Source organism: Amblyomma americanum, chromosome 10, assembly GCF_052857255.1.
Source record: "Amblyomma americanum isolate KBUSLIRL-KWMA chromosome 10, ASM5285725v1, whole genome shotgun sequence".
Classification (NCBI taxonomy): Eukaryota; Metazoa; Arthropoda; class Arachnida; order Ixodida; family Ixodidae; genus Amblyomma; species Amblyomma americanum.
Genome location: NC_135506.1, coordinates 113060475 through 113087661, shown reverse-complemented (window position 1 = coordinate 113087661; position 27187 = coordinate 113060475). Strand labels below are relative to the sequence as shown.

The 27187-nt window shown below is 47.3% G+C and overlaps 1 protein-coding gene across 1 annotated transcript in view; it reads left to right on the top strand.

Moving 5' to 3' along the window:
- Positions 1-7911: 7911 nt before the first annotated feature.
- Positions 7912-27187, top strand: part of LOC144108640 (procathepsin L-like) — a 62092-nt gene continuing 42816 nt past the window's right edge. Inside the window, exon 1 of the mRNA XM_077641825.1 lies at positions 7912-8045. Within this exon, the coding sequence (XP_077497951.1) occupies positions 7912-8045 (134 nt within the window). The remainder of the gene's footprint in view (positions 8046-27187) is intronic.

Below are 27187 nucleotides of genomic sequence, written 5' to 3'. Positions count from 1 at the left end.
TTGGAACAGCTGTGCTACATGCATGTAGCGTCCGCTGCAGGTTGTAACCCACGCGCGCGTGCCCGCTCACCCGCACGCACAAACACACCTACAGACGCGCACACGTTTCATGTGATCTCGAATTCGAGGGAACGGTGCGCACGACGCCAGAAGGGTGTGTTGCGTGCGGTGCCGGCAACGACAAGAGGGCACGCAACTGATGAACGTGCTAAAAGTTCATGCTGTAAAAATTCATTATCTTTTCAATGTGGCAGCAGCCGTAAATATACTAATCATCATCACAGGCATGAAGTTATGTCGAGGACACATGAAATGCTTTCTCAATATCCTATTAATTAAGCATGCCCTGCGGCAGCTGCCATCAACTTATCTCCAACTTCCTAATCTCGACCACCTATTTGACTGCCTTCCACTACCCTGGTATGCTTGTCTTCTCTCGTAGTCTAATCTGTTACCATGAGGAGCTGTCACTTATCTTCATTTTGCATTACATGCACTGCCCCGTATTCATTTCAGCTAGGATCGGATTAAGTATGTAGCGGTTAGATACACTGGCGTATATTTTTAGGGGTCCCGCAAATGTGGTGTTCATGACATGACAGCGCTTTGCAGTTGCGCCTCAGCCCGTTCTTACTGCCTTATTTATTTGGCTATCGTGGCCCTCGTTTCTGCTTGAGCTCGTGAATGAACCCCCTCACAAACTACAATCTTTTGCTGCCTATCGAAAACTGTTGTTCTCTTCTTAGACTATCAAACATTGCTTTAGCTCTCATTATGTTGATTTTAGATGAACGAGTCTGCTTTTCCTGCCCAAGTAGTCAATCATGCTTCGGAATTCGTCCCCTGCATTTCTTAGCCAACAGAAATCGAAAAAAATTGGAGATATCATAAGTAGAGTCCATCTGTCAAAATATCGAACTCTCCTCAGACAAGTTATAGAGTAGTGGAGACATTGTTTTGCCCTGCCTTGCATAATCTTTGTGAAGTTTACTACTTTCTCTACGCACGACTAATCCGGCTGTGCAGCCGCTATACACATTTTAAAAATCATTCCCACACGCCTCATCTACACCCAGGTTCAGCAGGGAATAATTCGTGGAATAAAATACTCTGATGTATTAGAGTAACACTATCTCGAAGAGTTAACTACATTTTGCGGCATGCTTGAACATCTTATTGATTGTATGAATTTGGTTTAGTCGAATAGTTATTCCGAAAGGCCGCCTGTTCCTTTCAAGGCTTTCCTAATTCTGTTTGCGACTACTTTATTAAATGCTTCGAACAGAACACAGAGCAGCATGATTCGTCTGCACTTTTTAGTCCCTGGCGTCCTGTCTTTCGATTAATAAAATATTAATCGAGTTGTGCCACGTGTGGCAAGATTAAGGTAGGCTTTGTTACAGTATGGCCTTGAACACTGCGTATACTGGCTCGCAAGTTTTTTCTATGATATTCTCACTACAATCTTTCAACAGGTCTGCATTTAACCTACGGCCACAAAACGAGTTTTTGGATAGCATATTTTGTAACGCTTTCTTTAAGACCTGTTTTCTTATCGGTTAAATGTCCAATTTATCCCCTCCATTGCTTCCGTAATTATCGTCCATCTTATTGATATTTGTAACCACAGGCCGCCGGTTGTTTCTTGGTGCATACATATAATTATCACCAAAGCCTAGTGCTTTCTAAGCCGCTCTTAGGGTTCTTTAGCGCTTGCGGCTGGCGATTGGCTCCATAAATTACTTTCTTACATCGGTTGCCTTGCACTTATTAATTACCTTTGACAACTGTGCAAGCAGTATTTTATCTATGTGGATAGGGACTTCATCTTTGGCGTTTCTCAGTCAGGTTTTTCAGTGTTGAGACAGCTTGCCCGTTTTATGTTCATGTACCGTACACCCTACTGCTGTTGGGCACTGTGTAATATTATTTGCGATGTTATCATTCACCTTCAAACATCAATGTAACCCTCCTCGGTTGCAATAGCTGCTCTGAACCGAGTACTCAAATTCAGCCACTTCCGCTCTAACTGAACACTTATGCCTTGTACTCATCCTTCATAACAATGCTGTTTAATACCTCACGATTCAGTGGTCGCTATAGCACACCATAGCGAGCACCTTCAATAATCCTTGATGCCGGGATGGTGCACAGCCTGAAGCCTATGGTATTTTTATTCTCATCGTTCCGGCTCTTACACGTCGCTTTCCGCTTGTTCCGTTCCAGAAGTCTGTCTGTATGATTCGTAACTATTTCGTTCTGCTCACTGAACGAATAACGCTCTGAGCGGTTTTTAGCAGATACGCCATAGTTCCCAATTTCATGGTCGCCTGCATGGTTCTTCTCTACCTTGGCATTAAGTCGGACGTCATTACTGTATACTGTGCTTTGCAGCGACATGCTGTGTGAGAGCCCACCCTGATTGGTCAGGGGCCAAGCTAAACCAAGGGCCAAGTTAACAAACACAAAAAGTGAAAGCCTTGGCAAGGAAACACTTTGTTTGCATGGCTTGCTCTGGCTTTACACCCAAGCGGATTGGTGAAAAACTAACCAGATCAGCCGCGGTGGCTCAGTGGTTAGGACGCTCAGCTACTGAGCCGGAGTACTCGGAATCGAACCCGACCGCGGAGGCAGTGTTTCGATGGAGGCGAAACGCAAAAGGCGTCCGTGTGCTGTGCGACGTCAGTGCCCGATAAAGATCCCCTGGTGGTCGAAATTATTCCGGAGTCCTCCACTAGGGCACCTCTTTCTTCCTTTCTTCTCTCAGTCCCTACTTTATCCCATCCCTTACGGAGTGGTTCAGATGTTCGCCGAAAAGATGCTGCGCCATTTACTTTCCCCAAAGACCAATTTTCTAATTCATCTCCTGAGGCGTACATTAGTAATTATAAACATATAAATTTAAATTGGTTTTCGAGAAAGGAAATGGCGCAGTATTTGTCTCAAATCTCAGCGCACACCTGAACAGAGCCGTAAGGGAAGGTATAAAGGAGGGACTGAGAGACGAGAAGAATAGAGGAATGCCGTAGTGGAGGGCTAAGGAATATTTTCGACCATCAGGGGATCTTTAACGCGCACTGACATCGCACAACACACGGGCGCCTTAGTGCTTCGCCTCCATCGAAACGCGACCGCCGCGGTTGGGTTCGAACCTGGGTACTCCGGATCAGTATCCTAGCTCCCTAACCACTAAGCGACCGCAGCGTGTACATGTAAATTACAGATGCTGGAATTAAGCGAGTGCAGAGGGCAATGCACACGTCTAGAACGACCGAACTGCGTGTTCGGCAGCTTCGAAAGCCGCTGCGACCAGGGAGGTAAAAAATGACGACTAAATCCTATTAGTTTAACTGCACATGCTTGCATCCAAGACCATTTTTAACCAAATGTTATCGCCAGATACCTACGCGACCTTTCTGTGCCGGAGTATTGTCGTTCGTTTCTGGACAGGTGTGATCGAACCGCAGCCGTCCAGGAGTGCTAATGTGCACCAGCGTCAGTGTTTTAAGACCCCTCCTGGAGACTTCAAGCGTTTTGCCCAATGGGCAAGGCATCGCGCCGAATGGGATATGGCGTTCTGTGGACTTATTGGCAGTACTGCAACATGAGTTCGCGTCCCACTCAGACGAAGCTTAAGAGTCCTCCAATTTCGAAGCGAAAAGCTTCCCTCGCTAGGTAAAGCAGTTGTCGCGTGGGCCGAAGAATGACCTTAAGCGACCTTCAGGTCAACCACGTTAGCTGTGTATGACCATACGTGCTACAGTTACGGTGTGGAGCCCTTGACCCAGACCTTGACCGACGACCTTCAGTTGACCTTTGATTTTTGACCTCAGACCTTTGACCTTTGACATTGGGTGACCTTTGACTTTAGGAACTTCTGATGTGGTGATGTAGAGCCACGTGATTACACCCGATCGGGGTGTCATCAGACCATGTGATACCACGTTATAGCCACGTGGCCGTGGCGGTATATATAGAATAGTTGTCGCGAGCGTGTAGTGGAGCTGCTATGGATGAGCCTCAGATGCTTAGCAAGCGTCGTTGCTTTTCGCTGAATTCCAGGGTTGGACAAGTTAAGCCACTTCCAATCTTTAAAGTGAATTTGTCTCAACGCGTACCCCTGCGATTACTTTAAAATCTATGGCGGCTTGACGGACACATGCGGAAGGCAGATGGCATGAAGTGGCCATACTTGTGGAAATATAGGGCTTTAACAGGTGCAAGCGTAAGCTTACCCAATATGTACGGGCTCCTAGACGACCGCCTGTCATCTGTTGGGCCAGGGAATCTGGTAGAATCACAAACTGAGCCGCTGTCCTCGCACTCCACGCTGGAAGACATGCTCTCCCACCTCTGTGCGCCACGTATCGTAGAGACGGACCTGGTGCAGCTGGTACCGCACTTGTCGACCCTGTAGGCGGCGATAGGGCGGTCGATGTAGGGTACGTCCCCGTTGGCGTAGGAGGCACGCTGGTTGCTCATCCTGAAGCTCATTTTGACTCGACCGGGAACGCTAGGAGGGGAGTCCAGAGCTGCGGAATGCAATGGTTGTAGTTGTTGGCCTCTGGAGGTATGGCCATGTTGTTGCTTCAAAAGCGATGGCACATACCTGCGGTGGGAGTTTCGCCAGGGTTTGGACAACGGAAACGGTGCCAGCTGGCGGAGCGTGGTCTTCTTTCTTCTTGTCTTTGAAAGATGGCCACTGGCAGCCACACAACGACCGCACGGGTGCTCGGTGAGAAATCAGTCACAGTTGGGATAAACGTGAGCACCAAAGTGGGATAAACGTGAGCAGAAGGAAGAAGGTGGCGGTTGATATATAGTAGTAAAGTCTACAATGGAGGCCTCAAGGGCACTTAGGGCAATTTTATGGCTGCACTGAGTTGATGGCTGATTTAATATGCTGAGGACTTTCTTAGCAGAACGCGATTATATTGCTTTAAAGTACGCATATAATATTTTCCTGTACTAAACAACTTTCATAGGCGGCAAAAAATTTCCACACGTGGTCGTTACGTAAGCTTTTGACAAGCAAGCCACATGTGCTTCATGTTACATGCCGGGGCTGCTGATCGATACACCAGAAGCGATTGGGGCACAGGAGAGGACATACGAAACCTAGCTCATATCAACGGAACTTACTCTGTTTCCTCAGATCTCTACACAAGAAGTTTCCGTAAACAACGTTACTATAAACGACTAGCTGTTTACGAGTTACGTAGAATACAGAAAAAGCAGAGTGTGATCAGGGTCATGCCCTGCAATTAACCCGTTGGGATAAGTAATGTGAGAAAAGGGTCGCCATGTTTCAGGCTAGACATATGCCACGCAGCCGTATTGTATCGGGCCACCCAGTTCTAGTCGGCGAGTAGGGCCGCATACATTGCCATTCGCTGGGTAAACTCGCCGATGCGAGCGTAAAGTTTCCGGTCGTGCTTTTGCCAGCGCCACCGACGGATAAGCCGATGCCGTTCCTTCCAGAGGTGGAGCAGGTGGTTTTTGATGTCCGAGACCGCCTTTGAGAGCTGAATTTAGTTACGAAGGACCGAAGGCCAGCTACCAATTGTTCGGATCAAATTGCCACTTTGCTCATGGATTGATGTCGCAGTGTTATAAATTTTCCTCAACTTTGTCCAATCTGGGAGTCGGGCTTGTGGGTTGGTGCGCGCGAAAGGATGGGTCCTAATCATAGTGTTGACGAGAAAGTGGTCGCTGCCGAGAGTTTCCTCGGTGTTTACACAGTCTGCATAGTTAATTTTTCGGGTGACGGTCAAGTCCGGGCATGTGTCTCTAGTCACTGAGTTGCCTAGTTCAGGTGAAGTAGGCCAGTATGGAGACTGAGGTCCAGCGTTAACGGAAGCTACGCCACATTGCGTCCCCGCTTTTCTTCACGCCGGTAACCCCCCATCCGACCGGGAGCGTTGAAATTGGCAACAATAAGGAGGCGGTCCCGACCCGCAACTTTAAGCGCCCATCTAAAGATGTCCGCGAATGATACATTCTGCAATTTCGGAGTGCAGTATACACTAAGTATGTGTAACGGTGGGCCCTGCTTGCGGAGTGGGAGGAGGGTCACCATTACATAGGCTATTCAAGTTGCAGGTCTTAGTCGACCTGGATGGCTGTATAATTTCTATAGACACATAAACAAGACGAGAGGTCCTGCTGGAAATTCGTGTGATTGGTTTGTGTGGCGTCTTTTCCGGTGTCTTGGAGGGCGACCACGGCTGGAAAATGCTCAAAGGTTGAAAGGAAACCGGGCGGTCAGCCCCCTAGGAGCGGCATCGGAGCCACCGACAGTTCCAATGAGTAATCGCAATGGGGGAAGACAATTTTTTGCAGCTTTCAGGGCAACACACCTTAGTTCGCACACAAGCTCCGAAACCAGTACTTGTGCACCGCCCAGGATACTCGCGGGCCGGCGTACTCTTTATGCAGGCTCTGAGAAAGTTCAGCTGGATCAACTGTTCCATCTCCACGACCTGAGGGCGGCTCTGGCCAAAATGAAACTTGGCACAGCTAGGGTCCAGTAAAAATTACAATCAAATCGCTAGCCAACCTCCCTGACCCGTCATACCTTTCTTCATTGGATTACATTAACTCAATCTGGCTTGTGGAAGTGCCACTCTCCATCGACTGGAAGACCGCAATAGTCGCCTCCATTCCTAAAGCTGACAAGGCCATCAACACGGACAACCTCGGTCCCTTCCCTCTGACTTCCCATGTGGGCAAACTCATAGAGACGCTGGTACCCGACAGGTTGTCGGAATTCATGAAATCCAAACACCTTTCCCCAGGCACCATGTTCGAGTTTCACCCTCGCAGATCAGCTCAAGATGTTTTGCTACAACTCAATTCGGCCGTCCTCGAACCCGTCGAATGCCCCCACAACGACAAGGTCGTGCTCGCCTTGCATTTGAAGGGGTCAATCGGCAACGTTACCCACGATATCATTCTCACCCACCTCTCTCAGACTAATTGCAGCACAAACGCCTTTCAATACATTCCGGAAATTTTGACCGACAAACAATCTTACATTCGAATCCAGGATAAAGAGCTTGGTTCATTTCATTTATGAATCAGGGATACACCACAGGGGGCGGTGCTCTCTCCCATGTTATTCAATCTGGCTATGATGCACCTACGGGCCCAGCTGGGCGCTGTCGCCGGTGTACACAACGCGCTGTGCTCCGATGGCATCGCCCTTTAGGCCAAGCAGGACTCCATTGGAGACATTGAGGCCAACGTGCAGGAGGTTGCAAACATAGTGGACCGTTATGCACGCCGCTGAGGTCTCCAATGCTCCCCCTCCCCAAATCTCTGTACATAAACCCCTCAACAAAGTGCACAGCCAAAATTGCATTTTCGCTTGAGACAGGTTCAATTCCTGAACATATCAATGTGAGGGTACTGGGGCTCTTTATGAATGAACACAGATGTTCAGAAGCGACATTGGCCAAACTCCGTAATGTGGGGCCCAGGAGGACCGCATGGTACGCCGGGTTTTTCACAAGCGCTGGGGGTTACGAGGAGGCCTTGCGGCTGGAGCATGCATTTGTAACCATTCTAATTTTAAATTCGACTCCGTACCTCCGCCTGTGGAATCAAAACGAGGATGCACTCGAGGTCATCCTCCGCAAAATTATTAAGCGGGCTCTGGACCTCCCCGCGAACACCTCCAAACGCCCCCTCCTGGGGCTGGTCTTGGTGAACACATTTCGGGAGCTCCGGGAAGCCCATTAGACCAACCATTATGCACGTCTCTCGAAGGCATCGCCGGGTCCCCGCCTCCTTGCCCGACCACACAGCAATCCACCACCCTCATGGAAGCGCGCGTACGTAATCCACCCCAGTGGAGATACGCCCTCCACGTGCGCCCTCTTCCCGTGAACATGAACCGCGAGGACCATAATGGCCGGCGCCTGGCGCATGCGGAAGCCCTGGCCTGGCACTATGGATCGAAACCCAGCGTATTATATGTGGATGCCTCCGACCCCCATCATGGGGGATGGTACACGGCCGCTGTCGTCAACCAACCCACAACAGTGAACGGCCTTAGTTCCGAGCCCGCGACATAACACACGAGGAGGCCAAGGTCCCAGAGCGTTGTTGTTGTTAGCCTTTCAAAAGGTGGCACATACTGTTGCAAATGGGTTGCAAGCCCCAAGGGTAGCGTTGGCCTAGCGGCCTGGGGCACAGCTGGAAACATCCGAAGGTCCCGGCAAAGGATGAGTCGACCGGCAACAGAACAACTTGTTTATTCTGGCATTGCAAAAGAGCAGCCGGTCAGGGCAACCACGTTACTCGAAGGAAGAAATCGAAGTCTCCCATTGGCGTCCGGGGCAGCTGCCTTTTATACCCTCGGAGTCGAGGGCAAGAAGGAACGGCACGGGATGAGGCGCCCGATACGGCGACGCTCGGACATGTTCAGACGTAACGTGCGCGTCCGCCGGGCCGGCGCCGGTCAGACCTCCTCGCCTCCCAGTTGGGGAGCTCCTCTCCCCGGCTGCCGCGCTTTGACAAGCGTGGGCACCAACATGCACACACACACACACACGCACACACGACGACACGTGGCATTGAAACCTGCCTGGACGCGCTTGGCGGGAGGCGTTACGGCAGCACTGAACGGGCCCAAAATGACCGCCACTTTGAACGAAGCCCCGGCGTCCGTTGCATCCGCGCCGGCTATACCGCGCGTCGTAGGCGAAACGTAACAGACCGCCCCGCCGGGAGAAGGAGATCCCGATGGTCAGGGGACTGCATCCGCTGTCCGGAGGGATGTCGCTCGATGATGCTCGTAATCGAAACCGGTCGTCCCTCGACGTTGCTTGAGCGCAGCGCACAGAGAAGGCCTCGTTCTCAGGTTCAGGATCACACAGGACACTACAAAGTGACTTCGGGAGAGTTGCCATTTTTGTGCTCGTTCCCAGCAAGCGTTAGAACTACGCCGAAACGCAACCGCTCAGTCAGCAAGCACGAGACAACCCTCACTAAGCTCTGCCATGCTCTTTCCCCTTTTACACTACTGCATAGTTCCTTACAGTAGTCAAGCAGCACTCAGAACGCGTCCACAAATTGGAAAATTGCACTAGAAAGCACATCATCACTTTGAAACACTCACAAAAGCAATATGTTAAAAATCCTGCCTCAGGAAGAAAACATCAGTAACAAACAACTTTGAGGCGGATTCCTACGTTAGGGGCTTCGACTTAAGCCATCGGCGTTACCGTTGAGACTCCCCTTTTTGTAACGCACCTCAAAGGAATATTGTTGCAAAGCGAGGCTCCAGCGCAGGAGGCGGCCATTTTTGGGAGAATGGTCTGCAGCCATTGGAGAGGGCAGTGATCCGTCTCAATGATAAACCTCGAGCCGGCTAGGTAGCATGACAATTTCTGAATGGCCCACACGAGACACGCACACTCTTTCTCGGTGGCGCTGTACGCCTGCTCACGACAGGTCAGCTTACGACTAGCATAAAGGACGGGGTGTTCCACTTCTCCATTTTCCCGTTGGCACAGTACAACGCCCATGCCTCGCTCACTAGCATCGCACTGAACAACGAACCCTTTTGTGTAGTCTGGCGATCGTAGCACAGGCTGGCTTGTTAGGGCGCTCTTTAGGACGCTAAAAACTCTTTCCTTTGTCTCGCTCCAGACGACTGTTTGGGGCTCTGCTTTTCTTAGAGCATCCGTCAGGGGAGCCATGATATCGGAGTACCTGGGGATGTACCTCTGATAGTAGCCGGCGACACCTAAGAACGACCGAATATCGGTCTTCGTGCGCGGTTGCGGGAAGTCTCGCACAGCGGCCACCTTTATTTCAGAGGGGCGGCGACGACCCTGTCCAATCACGTGACCGAGGTAGACAACCTCGGCCTGTGCTAATTGGCACTTGGGAGCCTTGACTGTCAAGCCCGCTTCGCGCAGGCGGGTTAGCACTGCCCGCAAGTGTGCCATATGCTCAGACCAGGATGCGGAGAATATCGCTACGTCGTATAAATACGGTAAAGCGAATTCTTCCTGTCCCCGCAACACTTTGTCCATGAGGCTTGAAAAGCAGTATGGCGCGTTCTTCAAACCAAAACTCAAAACTTTAGGACGGAATGTTCCCATTGGTGAAATGAACGCCGCATACCTACTAGCCTCTTCAGTAAGTGGAACCTGCCAATAACCCCTGACAAGATCTAGGGTGGAAATAAACTGAGCGCTACTAACTTTCTCAAGGCGCTCCTCGATGTTAGGGATCGGATAAATTTGATCCTTAGTGATGGAATTAAGCCTGCGGTAGTCGACGCAAGGACGAGGTTCCTTGCCCGGTACCTCAACTAAAATCAAAGGGGAGGTATAATCACTCTCACCCGCCTCAATAACACCGAGCTGTAGCATTTTCTTTACCTCAGCCTCCATAATATCGCGCTGGCGGGGTGACGCCCGGTACGCCTTGGATCGTACTGGCTCTGGGGAGGTAAGTTCTATATCATGAGTAATGACAGAAGTCCTACCAGGCCTCTCAGAGAACTGACCTTGAAACTCTTGTAAGAGTTGGTGTAGTTCGGTTTTCTGTTCAGCCGACAGCGGTGCTTTAATGATTAAGTCACTAATGACCTGATCAGTGTCTTCCCTGTTCGTCACTGAGCCTAGTCCCGGAAGCTCGACCGGAAGCTCTTCTAACTTTCCCGTGTCAGGCATTTCCTCTGCAGTACCTGGTGCCTTCAACGCTACAGGCTCAATTTTATTCAGTTCGGACGTGCTCTGAATATCAGCTTGCTGCGCCTCCGACCCTTTTTCATTGTTCGACAACGTCGGCCCCGCAACTACCGCCTTTGCAGCGAGCTCCCGTACTCTCGATCCGGTTAAGGCCTGAACGCTAGCCTCACCAAACAAAAGCCCCTTCTCGCGCAGGAGTAGATCGGACCTGTTCGAAAATAGGTACGGGTACTGGGGGGGCCGCATAGATGACACTACGGCCTCCGTCTCAAGTGCTCCGAAAGGTCCTTCAATAAGCACTTTTGCTACGGGCAGACACATGCTATGAGCTTCCACGGCTTGCTTGATTCATGCGCACTCGCCCGTGAACATATCGGGTTCTACGTAAGAGGGGTGAACTACATCCATTGTAGCTGCGGAATCACGAAGCACTCGGTACTCTTTCCCGTTCACGAGGAAGTCTCGCATGTAAGGCTCGAGAAGCTTCATATTCTCGTCAGTGCTACATAATGACAAACACACGACTTCTCTTTTTGTTTCTGGACACTGCGCCGAAAAGTGACCCGGCTTCTGGCACGTATAACACACGCGTGCTTGCCTCGTCTCGAACCGCTTTCTGCGTTCGGCTTCGGCTGCCGCCGTCTCCTTACGTTCGGTCGGACTGCTTTCACTCGCACCCGCACTACGTGTGTCCCCCCTTGCTCTCATGGGTGTGAACTTCGGCCTCTCAGACGTGGAGCCAAATTCACCCTTTTGACCGTCCTTAGCTCCGCGAGCCCGACGCGTCACAAACTCCTCGGCTAGCTCGGCGGCTTTAGCCACTGTACTAACGTCTGGCCTATCCAAGACCCAGTACCGCACGTTCTCAGGTAACCGACTATAAAACTGTTCCAGCCCGAAACACTGCAGAATTTTCTCGTGGTCACCAAACGCTTTCTCTTCTTTAAGCCACTCCTGCATGTTTGACTTAAGCCTGTAGCAAACTCTGTGTATGCCTCACTTCTGCCTTTTACATTTTCCCGAAACTTCCGACGGAACGCCTCCGCTGACAGCCTGTACTTTTTTAGCAGACTCGATTTCACTTGGTCGAAATCCTCTGCCTCCTCTCTCTTCAAGCGAGCGACTACGTCGGCCGCCTCGCCAAGCGCTGTGGCCACGTTTCCCTAGAGAACCCCTGCTTCTCGCACGTTCGCTCAAAGTTAACCAGGAACAAACCAATGTCCTCTCCAAGCTTAAACGGCCGCATCAGGTCAGTCATTTTGAACGATACTCGTTCTCCTGCACCGTGTGCCTGACTTCCATTACGAGTGCGTTCCATCTCTACCTCGAGACGCTTCATTTCCAAAGCGCGCTCTTCTTTCTCTTTATCTTTTTGTTCTTTACGTTCGCGCTCGTCTTTCTCTTTTTGCTCTTTACGTTCGCGCTCCTCTTTTTGCTCCCTCTCCTCAATGGTCTCAAGGCATTCCGACATGTCGTCATCCTCAGCCTCCAACTCAAGAATAGCCCTTAGCAGTTCTGGTTTTCCGAGTTTGTCTGAGACATCCAGACCCAGCTCTCTTGCAAGCTCCAGCAATTTCGGTTTGCGCAACGACTTCAAATCCATGGCTGCTCCGAATGCTGCTTTCTCTACTGCCTACTATTGTCTTGCCGCAAACTAACCCGGCAGCAACGACAATCACAATTACCAGCTCTGTTTCTGACACTAACAAAAGCCTGGCAAAACTCCGAAGAAGAAAGTCCCGCACTCACCAAACCTCGCAGCCAAGAATTCAGCGCAGTCGTTCGGCTGCAGGCAACCAGTCATCACACAGGGCTCGTTGCACTGATCCCGGATGGTCGTTGTACTGCTCAGCATACAGTTGACCGCATATCTTCGCTGCTGGCCTCCGTTGTCGGGATCTCACCGCTGGCAACCAGTTGTTGCAAATGGGTTGCAAGCCCCAAGGGTAGCGTTGGCCTGGCGGCCTGGGGCACAGCTGGAAACATCCGAAGGTCCCGGCAAAGGATGAGTCGACTGGCAACAGAACAACTTGTTTATTCTGGCATCGCAAAAGAGCAGCCGGTCAGGGCGACCACGTTACTCGAAGGAAGAAATCGAAGTCTCCCTTTGGCGTCCGGGGCAGCTGCTTTTTATACCCTCGGAGTCGAGGGCAAGAAGGAACGGCACGGGATGAGGCGCCCGATACGGCGACGCTCGGACATGTTCAGACGTGACATGCGCGTCCGCCGGGCCGGCGCCGGTCAGACCTCCTCGCCTCCCAGTTGGGGAGCTCCTCTCCCCGGCTGCCGCGCTTTGACAAGCGTGTGCACCAACATGCACACACACACACACGCACACACGACGACACGTGGCATTGAAACCTGCCTGGACGCGCTTGACGGGAGGCGTTACGGCAGCACTGAACGGGCCCAAAATGACCGCCACTTTGAACGAAGCCCCGGCGTCCGTTGTATCCGCGCCGGCTATACCGCGCGTCATAGGCGAAACGTAACAATACCCACACTCGGCAATCGGTCAAGAATCGGAAGGCAGATGCTGCTATTCACCTGCTCTCAGTAAATGAAAAAAAAATCACGTTGGAAAGCGACACCGGCTAATTCTACCTCAAGAAGGGCATAAGTGATTAGAGTTTTGACTAAAAAGACAAAATAATAATCAATAACGAGAACGAATAAAAAAATAATTAAGTTAAAATTTAGTACTGAATATAATAGAAAATATTGTAGCACTTAGCAAGGCAATAGATGAAATTCAAGCAAGAAATTTTGAGCCGCGGTACTAACAGATCTGTGGCTGAACCCTAGTGTAGTGCCGCCAAATGTTAGCAATAGCGGGCTGCTCAAACTAAGGCCAAGGTGCTGCAAGGGCTCCCCCAGTAACCTTCTTCTCAAAGAGGTGAAACGGCGACAATAGAGAAAAAATGATCGATAGATTCAGGCTCATAGGAAAATGCACAGAGGGAAGATAGCGCGAAACAATACCTGTGTAGACAGAAATTTAGAGAAGGGATACGGCACCGCAGTCTCGTCAGAGATATTTCAAACTGCGGAAATCGACAAACTTTCCTGATCCAAGAATACCTCAGGTGTTGATAATTCGCCGATGTTAAAATTGATGAGTCTTGCGCGCTTAAAAACGTACGGTGCCGTAACCAAGATGCTCTGATATAGGCTGTAGTCGGGAGCATGGGCAACACGGGGCCGCTTAGCCTTTGCGAGGTTATCAGCGACCTCATTTACTGTCTCACTGCTGTGACCGGTAACCCATACTGAATGAGTAAGGCTCAAATGTGAAAGAAGCAGGGATAAGAATGTGTTTAAAGTGGGACTGGCAACATGGGCAGCGAGGGACGAACTCAAAGATAAAGAATCGGTAATGACTGCCACTGGTGTAATAGAGGGGTCTAGCTTTGCGTAGTGCAAGTACTACTGCCAAAAGCCCTGCCAGCGCATGCTGGCCGCACTTCCTAATCTTTCATACTTGGCCAGCACTGGCCGCGCGGGTTTCTGCAATGTTATCAGTTAAATGGTATGCTCCACACTTTCGGCCATCGAACACACTCAAGAAACTAGCTCCTCCCACTCGCTAGAACACTGAGCGTTCCTCCCCACGTGGGAAAAACACGTTGCCCTCTAGTCCCAAACGGCAGTTTTGCTTGAAAACCGCACTTGAACTGCTTAATTTCTCCACTCTAAGTCTCCCATCTGTCACAAAAGGGAAAAGTCTTTTGCGGACATTCTCAAAACGGCGCTCCATCTTTCGCCCGCTAACTCCATCGTACCATTGCCCCATTGCTCTTCCCCTGGCCATGGCCATGGCCACATCTCATTTAACGCCCTCTCACGCTTTAGAGGAAGGAAAGGAAAGAATGAATGAGGGAAGAAAGCAATGAAGAACGAAAGGAAGAAAGGAAAGAAGGAAAACAGGAAGGAACGGCGGAAGGAAGAATGAAACTGAAATTAAGATTTTTTCTGCCGAAACTTCGGGGGGGGGGGGGGGGGGGGGTTGAAGGAAAAATAAATCAACATCACTTGGAGCCGCCGCGGTGGCTGAGTGGTTATGGCACTCGGCTGCTAGCCCGAAGGACGCGGGCTCGATCCCGGCCACGGCTGTCGAATTTCGATGGAAGCGAAATTCTAGAGGCCCGTGTGCTGTGCGATGTCAGTGCACGTTAAAGAACCCCAGGTGGTCGAAATTTCCGGAGCCCTTCACTACGGCGTCTCTCATAGCCTGAGTCGCTTTGGGACGTTAGACCCCCATAAACCAAACCAAACATCACTTAATTGTGATCAAACCCACCCTCTCCCCTCCTTTCATGGCATACAGTGACAACAGAATTCTATTCTAACAAACTTTTATTCACTTTGGCATACTGCACGCCATTTCTTTGACCCAAGCAGGATGGGCTTACAAATGTAAGCATACAACAAAAAAAAACACATAAAACGCGAGAAAGAACACATGCGAGAAAGAACATAGGAATGCGACTTTAATGATAAATAATGAAATGAAAACAGGATATATTAGCTATGCAAATTGTGTTTTTTCTATTCTTTCACAACGGCATTTTTCTGAAAAATGTTACATGGTAAAGAATTTCAAATTGTGACTGTGCGGGAGAAAAAATATATTTAAATATTTTAGTGCGAGAGAAAATTGGGGCTAAATAATACTCATGTTCGTGCCACGTTGTGTTTGCACCAGTATGGTTAACTTAATCATTCAGGAAAGACTATTATGAATAAATGTAAGGCGGCTAACCTTTTTCCTGGCTGCTAACGTAGATATACTATTATCGCGCTTCATTAACTTAGCAGGGGACTTTACCTGTTCACATTTAACAAAAATAACTCCAACTTCTTTTCTCAGAACTTTTACAATCTGCATAATCTTTTTTACAATGAGCGTGCCATAAAACAGAGGCACATTCTAATTTCGACATTATGCATTATAAGCTAGAATCGTTGTACTAACTGGTGCACTAATAAGTTTTCTTTTCAGGAACAACACTCTTCTAAGTGTGGTTGCACCAATATCGGACATATGTTCGGACCAGGTGATCTTAGTATAACACCAAGGTTTTTATACTTATCAACTGCTGAAATAGGACTGTTATAGAGTCAACATTTGAAAGCATTACTATCTTTTTGCTACCGTTCTCTGTGCACCGTTTTCTGTGTGTTGAGCTCCATCCCCCAGCGATCACGCCATCGTTCTTTTGCAAGAATGCAGTTTTGTAGCGCGATATGATCATTAGCAGAGGTTATTTCTTTGACACTAACACAATCATGAGCAAAAAGCCGATTAGATTCGCCGCCGCGGACCACATCTGCTAAATCATTTTACATAAACAAGAAACAACGGCCCTAAATTCTTCCTTATGGTACGCCTGAGGTAACAGGAAGCACAGAACATGAAAAACTTTTACTTCTACAAATTGGTTTCTACTGCGGAGGTATACACGGGCCCATTCAACAATGAAAGAAGGCAAACCGAGGCGTTCTATTTTATACAGTAGTTAACCGTGAGGCACTATGTCGAAGGCCTTTGAAAAATCTTAATATGAACATCTACCTGACCATAGACATCAAGCACACTCTATAATTCAAGCACAGTTCAAACCAGTTGAGTCACCGTAGACATAGCTTTTCTGAAGCCATGCTGATTTGGCTGCAGAAAATTACGATCCGCTAAAAATATCTGGAATGTAACATGCAATAGCATTCTCCAACATTTTGCAACATGCAATTGTTATTGAAACAAGACGATAGTTGTATACAGAAAGCCGGTCACCCTCTTTATGATTTCGTGTAACGCAGGCAATGCCCCAGTCAGCTGGCATGCCGCCTCTAGCAATCGACAATATGTACATATATATCTTACAGAACAAAGTAAAAGTGTAAATTGTGCAGAGATAACCAAGAAAAAATTGGTCACATAATGCAATTTCTTTAGTTACGGATGTCAAGATACTATATGCAAAAAAAAAAACGTAGAGTGTACCGAAAGCATTTCTTTTACAACAAAGAACATACACAATGTCCTGAAGTTTATTAAATTAATTGGCTTGATCCTTGCAGGAAAAAGAAGGAAGGAAGGAAGGAAGGAAGGAAGGAAGGAAGGAAGGAAGGAAGGAAGGAAGGAAGGAAGGGAGTGAGTGAGTGAGTGAGTGAGTGAGTGAGTGAGTGAGTGAGTGAGTGAGTGAGTGAGTGAGTGAGTGAGTGAGTGAGTGAGTGAGTGAGTGAGTGAGTGAGTAAGTAAGTAAGGAAGGAAGGAAGGAAGGAAGGAAGGAAGGAAGGAAGGAAGGAAGGAAGGAAGGAAGGAAGGAAGGAAGGAAGGAAGGAAGGAAGGAAAAAACGAAATAAGGACGAGAAGAATTACCGAAGGAACGAAGGAAGGAACAACACTTTGAGAGGAAACAACGCGAGTTGATCTCCTAGCTGAAATCCAGGAGAAAAAATGGGCATGCGCAGGGCACGTAATGCCCAGGGAACAGAACCTATCACCTCGTACAGTAACGGGCGGTATCGAAGAGAAGGCAACGGTAGCCTTAGGAGGCAGAGTCATGAGTACGAGCAGATACGATTAGAAAGTCAGTGGGTATAAATTAGCTGGAGGTTTCATAGGACGACAAAAATTAGATGTTAATGCGAGCGCCCTTGCCCTGTACAAAATGTACGTCGAGAGATGATGATGGTCATGAACCATTTTTTCCTAATTTGTGTCCTAGGTAGGTAATCCAACGGTCCACAGCCTTCAACCCACCAAAACAGCAGACTCTGTACTCTATGACATAACGCCGATCTATATCATACTGCACCCGTTATTACACAGCCTCGTACCGAACCGTTCGCAATTCTATTCTGTACCACCTCTCCCCTCCGCCATCTCCCGCATCAATCTTACTTCTAATTGCTTTTACCATTCCTCGTCGTCTGATAAAAAATATGTTTGTGATGTGAATTTCAAAACAAGACAGTGTCGAACAACGATGCTTGTGTGTTCCATTTTGTCATACGCTGTGCACAGCGCCCTACCTTTCAATGCATCAACTGGGGAGCGCCAAACCGTGCGGAAAATTATTTCAACATCGACACGCAACAGGAAATGGCTTTCATTTTCTTACTTGCACACCTGTTTGTGGGTTCTGAATGGCAGGCCGTTGCGGCATCGCTGAACCAACTAAAGCTTATTCAAAACTCATTTCTACTTCAAACCATTACTACTGTCACCTATTATTTTCAGACACTTCGTTTCGCTACAGGAAATTTATTTCTTTCGTAAGGCATAATTTAGAATGAGATACGGATGGTCAGCCTTTGTTATGGTCCTCCGAGAGCCCTGGGATTGCTTTCGCTTCTCTACTGAGCAGCGAAACGTTGCAATATCAAAGGGGAGGAATGGTAAAGCAATACTTTTTTTTCATCCAGACTGATGTGGCTTTGTGCAAGTGCCTTTGTGTTTTTAACATAGTGATGCAGAAGCTTTTGAAAAAAGCGGGGAAGCCAGACCCGCAATCGTCACGAACTTGTCAGTTCCGTTCGTGCCTAAGTTGCAGCACACAGAAGCGAAAACCTTGCGCAGTAAGATGCCGATCACTATATTAGAGTCAATAGCGTATATATTTTGAGCCAACTTGTGAGTTACGAAAACAGTACGCTTCACTAACCGCGCTGTACGCGGTGCTTCACTCAGTCGTCATGTTGCGCAGCCTCTTGGTGTGCGCTGCCTTTTGCGTTGCTTTTGCTGCGAGAGATAGGAAGGGTCTGCGTGCTGAGTGGGAGGCCTTTAAGGCCAAACACGGTGAGTGCCTAAATTTTGTTTCGACGTAGTCGCGGTTTTTGTTGACAAACCTTGTTCCCATATAGAGTAGTCGTTTAAGCTCGTTGGCTTTCATCTAGAACTAACCAAGGCGAGAAAACAAGACAGCACAGTAAAGGAGGAGGTGCACCAAGCAGTGCTGTTTTCTGGCCCCCCTACCTTTTACTTTGCCCAATTTTACGCGGCTAGTTTAAATTCGACGAAGAGGTGTTTTGGAGCCAGGTGATGTTTTGAGAATGGCCATGTGTTACATTTGGAAAAGTTTGAACGATCAATAGATATCTGCAAGCATGTCTACAGCTCATACTCCTAAAAAGAAATGATTCTCACCCGTTTGCAATAATATATATAAAGCAAACCTTTACACTCTATATCTAATGTTCTGAAAGATGCAGCACGTCAACAGACTATGAAGATCAGCTTAATAGAATTACAAAAGCCACCAGAATCCCAAACACTGTGCAAATACGAGCCAGTTGGACTTGCAAGTAAAATTCGATAGCAAATTATCCTCACTCCCTTGCGTCGGAAGTATTCTCAGTAATACGGCGTTTATTGTTTTATCAGGAAAGAACTACTTACCAGGTCCAGAAGACGACTTCAGGTTTAAAATATTTATTGAAAGCAAGCGGTACATCGTAGAGCACAACAAAAAGTTTCGCCGAGGCCTCGTATGCCACCGCCTCGCTATGAATCACTTTGGTGACATGGTGAGTATTCGCAAGCGCACCTAGTAATTTATTTGCCGTTGCGGATCATTTGGGATATAAAATAACAATCCTACGTGGCATATTCATTGTGAGCCACTTTTCATGAAAAATCCTACAGGAGCGGTGAGGGATGTTTCCCATTTCCAGCTGTTAAACAAGAGGGAAGACAGAAGGAAAATTTCGGCTTGAATCTCCTTATATTTTCCCGGCAAACTGCCACGGTCGCCAGTATTAGTGCGGTGGCACAAGGTTGTGTGCTCCACGAAAGAGAAACCACAAGAGCCGGATTGTTCAGTGTTTTTATTGAGAAGAAAGATGGAAGACAGATGGCCTGATTCAGCAGTAGCCACGCACAGTGTAAAAAAGAGCACCCTCCTCTTCCCTTATTTATATAGAATTGTTGGTGCGCCTTTCAGGCGGCGGGCGCTAAAATATAGTTGTCTAAAGGCTGGTTCACATGCAAGTGGATGGATGGATGGAAGGTAGCAGCGTCCCCTTTGAAACGGGGCAGTGGTAGTTGCTACCATGCTGTTTCTTTTTTTCCTTTATTTTCGTTTAACTCTGCTGTAAGTTATTAATAAAATTCGCCATTTTCTTTAGAAAACGTGTTCCTACACTATAAAACTTATGTCACCTGTCTGCATTTGAACCACCAATCTTCCAGTCGCTTTTTGCTAATTTGCACCGCAGATTTATTTACATGACTATTGTTATCTCTAAACCCTAAGGCCTCAGGAAGAGTGACTGAGCCTGCATCGACATCGGGATGGATACCATCACATTTTAGAATAAGGTGTGCTATTGTTTCTACAGATTTACCACACACAGCACATATGTCACCTTCTTCGTTAAATTTCTTTTTGTAGCTGCGCGTTCTAAGACACCTTGACCTAGCTTCAAAGAGGAGGGCAATGCCTCTTGAGCTGTCATAAAACGTTCCTCCCTGATCTGCGTTTTCCAGCATCGATTTAGTTCGACACTGTGTTTCTTTTTCATTGAATCTATCCAATTTTTCCTTCGACGTTTTTAACGTGACGTTTAATGCTCTTTCTTTCTCCTTCCTCGTCTCTGGCAAACTTACTGGCCAGCTTTCTAGTTCGTTTCCGCCGCTGTGCGTCAACGCTCTTTCTGTACAGGTATTTAAAAACCTTAGCTGCCCACCTGTTATCGTCCAATTTCCTCAGGCGTTCTTCATATTGTACTTTACTCTGAGCTTCTAGTGCTTCGAACGTTGCCCAGCCCATATCCCCCTGCACTGCCTCGTTTGTGCTTTTCCCGTGGGCACCTAGTGCTAATCTTCCAACAGTTCTGTGATTTCCTTCCAATCGCGACTAAACTTCAGCCCTTAAGCTTAGAACCGCATTTCCGAAAGTAAGCCTCGGCACTATTATTCCTTTCCAAACACCTCTGAGGACTTCATACCTGTTGTACCCCCACAACGCCCTATATTTCATTATCCTGGCAACTCTTCGCCCTTTTGCTCTGAGAGACTTTTCGTGCTTTTCTGTGTACATATGCCCTTTGTTTACCCACACCCCGAGATATTCGTATTCGGCCACTCGGGGTATTTGATGGCCTTGTATTGTAAGCTCCTGATCCGTTGCACCGTTGAAAACCATCACCCCTGACTTAGTTGCGCTAAAACTGAAACCTAGACTGTCTCCGTCGTCTCCACAGCAATTCATCAAAGTTTGCAAATATTTCTGGCTTACAACAGTACCATATCGTCCGCATACATTAAAACCGGTAGTCCTTGCTGAACAACCTTTCCGCCTAATGTGTACGACACATCATAACCTAGATTGCTTCCTTGTAGCCTTCTTTCCATACTTATCATTTAAAGCATGAACAGCAGAGGTGATAGAGGACAACCTTGCCTTAATCCTTTATGTAGCTGGACAGTTGTGGTGCTCTTATTTCCGTCCATGTTATTTCAACTTCATTTTCTCGATATATTTCCTGTAGAAAATTAACTCATTACTGACACCTTAACCTTTTAATATGTTCCACAGAAGTTCCCTGTTCACATTGTCGTATACACCGCTTATGTCCAGGAAGGCTAAATACAGAGGTCTGTTTTCCGCCTTAGCTATTTCTATGCACTGGGTAAGCACGAGCAGGTAATCATCTAAGCGCCTACCACTTCTGAACCCGTTCTGAAGTTCTCCGAGTATTCTATTACTTTGTACCCATGACTGCATTTTTATTTTCACCGCCTGCATCGCCAGCCTGTATTTAACTGATGTTATCGTAATCGGTCGGAAGGATTTTATGTTCGTCTTATTGTCTTTTCCTTTATGAATCAAATTCATTTTAGTGTGTTTCCAGCTGTGCGGAATTTGCTGATTCGTTATGACCGCCTCCAATACTTTTATCAGCGTTTCCTTGCCTCTTAGTCCAAGTTCATTAATTAGCTTGATTGGAATTTCGTCGATCCCTGCTGACGTACATCTTGGAATATTTGCTTCCGCCTCTTTCCAGTTAAGATTCGTCAGTTCCACGGTGTTTTCTATGTTGCGTTCCTGTGTTTCTCCCTCATTTGGAGTGATTACTCTATCGTCTTTCTTAAATGACTCAGCTATAACTGATGAAATGTAGTTCACAGCGTCATCTCCCTCTAAACATTTTCCTTCGGCATCGTGAATCTGTTCCTGTTTTCTGTGATTCGCTTTGCCCAGCCAGCTTATATGGTTCCAGAATTTTCTTGGCCCCCCTTTACTTGCATCGCGAACTTCATCGAGCCAGCGATCAGGGGACTCTTTATTTTTGCCTGGACGAGGACCTGCACTTGCTGTTTGTTTTGTCGATAAGATACCCCTTTTCGGCCTATTTCCTCTTCAGATAACTGCGCCCTCTATGCTGCTCTGTGTTTCCGTGATGTCAACCGTAGTTGTTCGATGGCCTCCCTAATTTCCTTATTCCACCAACTTCGTGGCTTCCTCTTTCCTCTCCTGAGGGGTACTCCTTTTACTTGTTTTATTTTTGTACTAATGAGTATTTCTAACTTATTATCATCCCACTTTTCTATGGGATGTGTCTCTATTGCTTCCTCTATGCAGGCCGCTATTTTCTCTATTTGTTCGTCCTTTAATTTTGCGTACTCTGTTTGACTCCCCTCATTTCTCTTTTGAGCAGGGCTCCAAACTGTAGACTAATACGCTTATGATCACTTCCGAGGCTGTACTTCCCCTCTTCGTCTATTTCCATTATTGCGAGCTTGATATACATCCCCTGCGAGATTAAGCAGTAGTCAACGGTCGTTTGCCTGTTATGGGATTTCCATGTGATTTGTTCCTCACACTTAGTTTCTCTATTTACAATAAATAAGTTGTATCGCTCACAGAATTCTAGCATCAACTTCCCGTTACAAACTGCGTATCCATCCAGATCCTCGAAGTGCCCATTCATGTCCCCCACCAGAATAATATCGGCGCCTTCTCCAAACTGCTATATATCGTCATTGAGACACTTAACTATATCCGTGTTCTCTTGCCTGCATTTGTCCCCTGTCCCTAAGTAAACTGCTCCTAGCCATGTCCTTTTACCGGCCATTGTACGTTATACCCGGACGTTTTCTTTGCAAGTAGACTTTATTCTTTGCCAATTTGTCTCTTGATGTATCAGCATATCTACTCCTCCTCCCTTCCTCTCCGTCGTTTTTCTGTTGCTCCCTTTCCAGACGAAGCCATCAATTAATGGTGGGTCTTCTAGATCCCTGAGATGTGTCTCGCATAGCGCGTATATACCTACTTCTTCGTTTTTCAACCGCTGTTCTATCCCTAACCACTTCGCTCTCTTTCTACCGCCTTGCATGTTTATGTACCTGATCCTGGTGTTAAATTTCTTTTTTCTAGTTTTCTTCCTGAAACTCCTAGTGGCCATTTTATTGGCGTCAGCCTCCATTGCTACACTTTATACTTTGCTTCTTCCTACCCCTATACCCTGAGCCGCAGTGGACCCCCTAAAAGAGCTACTGCCAGGCCTGCCAGGCGCCACCCAATCTCGGCTCCTAGCCTTCCATTAAAGTGCATGCCATCTCGTGTAGAGCCTCAACCAAAGCCTGCTATATGCACTTCCCTGTTTATGTCTGCCACTTCAAAGCCTTTTTTCCTGGCTTACCTTCCTTATCTCCCGATTAACAGCCACAATGTCCTTGGCAATTTCTCCGTTCCGGCCTTGCACTTCCGGCAGTGTGCACACCACGATCTGGACTTGCTGTGCTATCGCCCTTAAATCGTCAACTCCCTCCGCTAATCGTTCCACTACTTGTGCGTTCACCATTCAAGACATCATTTAGCCCCGCCGCTATCACTGCCAAATTGCGCTCTGCAACGTTCTTAGAAAGTTCATTTTTTTTGTCTCTCTCAGTACTGCGTCCATTTCCCTGCCTGGGATGCCCCGACTGCTACCCGCTTATCAGCCTTTACACGCTCCTTTATAGTTCTTTTGCACCTACTCATATTTGAGTCACCACCGAAAAGCACTTGGCTATTCCCTTCCTCCATCCTAACTTCCAGATTATTATTCCCCCTCTTATCTGTGACTGCGACCTCATTCCTGGAAGTTAGCTCGTTCCCCTTCTCTCTATCTTCTCCAGACTTCCTAGCTGCCACGTGTGCGTAGCTGTTCCTGTCTGAACCTGCCTGACCCAATTCCTTATCGCAGTCGATGGCAGCGCAGGCCCCATCCGCATGGTTGGCGCTGTGGCTTCGCTTGGCGGTGTCAGCCATTTTTGCCTCCAACACTTGACTAAGCTGTTCTTGAAGTTTCCGCTTCTCTGCCGTCTCTACCTGCCGCTCTTTTTCTAGGGAATCCATACGTAGCGCTAGGCTGGTGTTCGGTTCGTCAGCCTTGTCCTGCGTGCGCTTAATACGCAGCATTTGCACATAAAATCCGCGCCTTCGGCCTCCTCTACAGATTCGAACCGCGTTTCCTTCAATTTCCCCGACGCCTCACACTTTAAACTTCAGTTCCTTGACCATCTTAGCAGCACTCTATTATTACTCCCACAAAATACTAGAAAAGAAAAAAAAAACACTTGCAACCAGGTGCTCAAATAAAATTCTACCTACCGCAAAAGCCAATCAAGTAGAAAATAATACTAACTACCTGTTTAAACTAGTTAACTCACAAATGAGCCCTGAAAATCTACAGCTGCCGGCCGGAAAAGGCCCGGTCGTTAGGTTCCTGACCTGCTCTTTCGCGAGCCCTTCACCCAACTAGCCGAGATCTAAAACTAGCCTAACAAAATCTAAGCTCTCAAAATATTAAAGGAAAGAACTCATCGATTTGTCGTAGTCACGATGCTCTCGCAGTCGTCCGTCCGGTAGGTCCCGGTCACCACGCGTAATCCGAAGAGCACCGAAACAAGCGTCCGCACCGCATGGCTGTCAACTGCCATCTCTGAGACAAAGATTGAGCGCCGCGTAGCGGCAAAAATTTCCAACTTGTTGCAAGCGCGCCGCTCATTGCCTCGACGACGCAAGTCCGGTTTTGGTGCCGCATTTTCGCTTGCATGCTACTGTGTGACCAGGCGGGGAGGCGGGAAGGGGGGGGGGATGGGGTGTTACTATCGTTCGGTGCCCGGCGGTCGCCGGTTTTGAGGAAGACAGTGACGCAAAGTCGGAATTCTAACCCAAGAATTAATCGTATTGCAATTTCCTTATTGCAAAACTAGTCACAGGACGTGTGTTCGAAAGGACGCCAGTCGACTTGACATCACCATTGCTTGCTTTCAATAAAATTGTTATTTGTCATGGGCAAATGTGTCGACACACGCGCATAAATTTTACTTTTACAAGAAACGCTGTACGTTTATTCGAAGAAGCCTGGTAAACACGGCTTTCGTGATTTGGCAAAATCAGTTCAGCTTTTCTTTATTTTCAATATTTGACAACGTTGATGGACTCTTTCACAAAAGTATATGAGGACAGCTCGATGAGGTCAGGGGGCCGGCGACAGCCAACAGTGAAAGCAATACAGAAATTTCTAAAATGCATCTGTTGCCAATTAGGGAACGTAGTCCTCGGTATCGCATGTCTGCAAAAACAAGCGATGAGGCAAAGGTCGTAACTGTATGAATGCTTTTCCGTTTATACTTGTACTATAATGCAGCAATACGCATTTCTGGACACACGCGGGACACAAAACTCGCATTTTTAGGTTCATTACTGGTGGTACCATTGCACGGCAAAACAGCAACACAGGTTATTCAAGAAACATTGAGATCGAAATTTTTGTTATACAAACGTAACAAAGATTCGGGATCCAGTTTATTTACTAGAATTGGTTCTGTATAGGAGAAGGATTGCAAAAGGCAATTTGTTCGGTGGCATGGAAGCACCCATTTTTCAGAGGCACGTGTTTTCGAAATATTGAGACATAGTGTTGCACATGACGTGATTGCTGAGAATTGCTGATGTTTTTCATTAGCAAACTGCAAGTGGTGAAGTAGCTATAAAGGGTCCTGATATTCGTAATTTGGTGCTGAATTAATAGCTGTGATGAAGGCTGTAAGTACGCTACATTGATAAAGCAACGATTGGCTCTTTTTCCATACCCAGGAGTGTGCATATGTTACTTTTTATGTAGGGCCCTAGACTAGAGTCTAGTAGTTAAAGTGCAAGCGAAATAAGGCGTAGTAAAATTTCAGCGTAATAGGAACGGAAAGAGATGTCGGGTCCGAAGGACGGCGCCTACAGCAGAGGACAGGTTTTAGATACCTGTTCAACATGACTACCGCCTGGTTCCCTTATTTGAAAGTGTAAGATGTAGTGAGGTGATGATCGACTTTTATCTCGCAAGGGCGTCAATGGCCAAAGAGCGCCATGGCACAAGGCATTTTTCTTCTAGTCAAGGCGGGGTCAAAGACCCACGCTCTTTCATGATGCTGATTGGATGAGGTTCCTATTTAACGCGTTAATAGGAGGCACGCGCTTGTTTTTAGTTCGCGCTTAGGTGCAAATAAAACTCCCTAAGTTTTTGTACTTGTTGTAAGCTGTTTACTTCGGACCATTTCAATAGTTTTTACAACGCACTACTACCAACTCTAAACAAGCCGATTTCAATAGTTGCGCTGAAAAAAAAACAAGTCGACCGCATACAGTACAAATAGATAATTATCATGGATGCACGTACAGTCATTAATATAGATATTTAAAAGAAATGGCCCAAGAATGCTGCCCTGTCAGACCGCGGATGAAAGAAGTTGGAAAGTGGAACGGTCGTCATTAATGTCAACATATTTGTTTCGGCCGGTAAGGTATGATTGCAAAACGAGTGTGCGTTGGTGCACCAACACCATTATTATCTAATGTATTAATAAGAATTCCTTGACATGTAGAATCTAAAGCTTTACTATAGTCTACAAGAATTCCCAGCGTGAGTTCTTTAGCCTCGATGTTTTTACTTACGACTTCTTTTTGCAATACAAGAGCTTATTTTGTTGCGTTTCAATCACCATGCTGACATTCTGATAAAACATTTTGTTTGATGAACAAACTATCTAGTTTGCTGAGTGTAACCTTCGCAAGACCCTTAGAAACAATCGACAACAGATATCGGTCGGTAGCTCCTGTTTCCACAATCACACATAACAGAAATTTGTCTACGTTTCATGTAATTTGGGAAAATACCAAATGCAAGTAAGAGTTTAAAAATATGCGCAAAATATGGGCATATAATATCATGGACGTTCTATATGTTTCTTATGAATACTGTCAATGTGGGGACTTTACTATTCTTTAGGCACAAAAACATGTGGTACCCTTCCGATTCATCGGTGGGTTATAAAAAATTGATGGCGGCCTAGCTCTGTTAGGCTAGGATATACGTAGCGAAAGCGTAGGGACATATGGTTCGGAAGAGTTAATATATGAAAAGCGCGCATTCACTACATGCGTCTTTATTCATGATCAAACCTTGAGCCGTCGTGGCGGAGTAGTAGC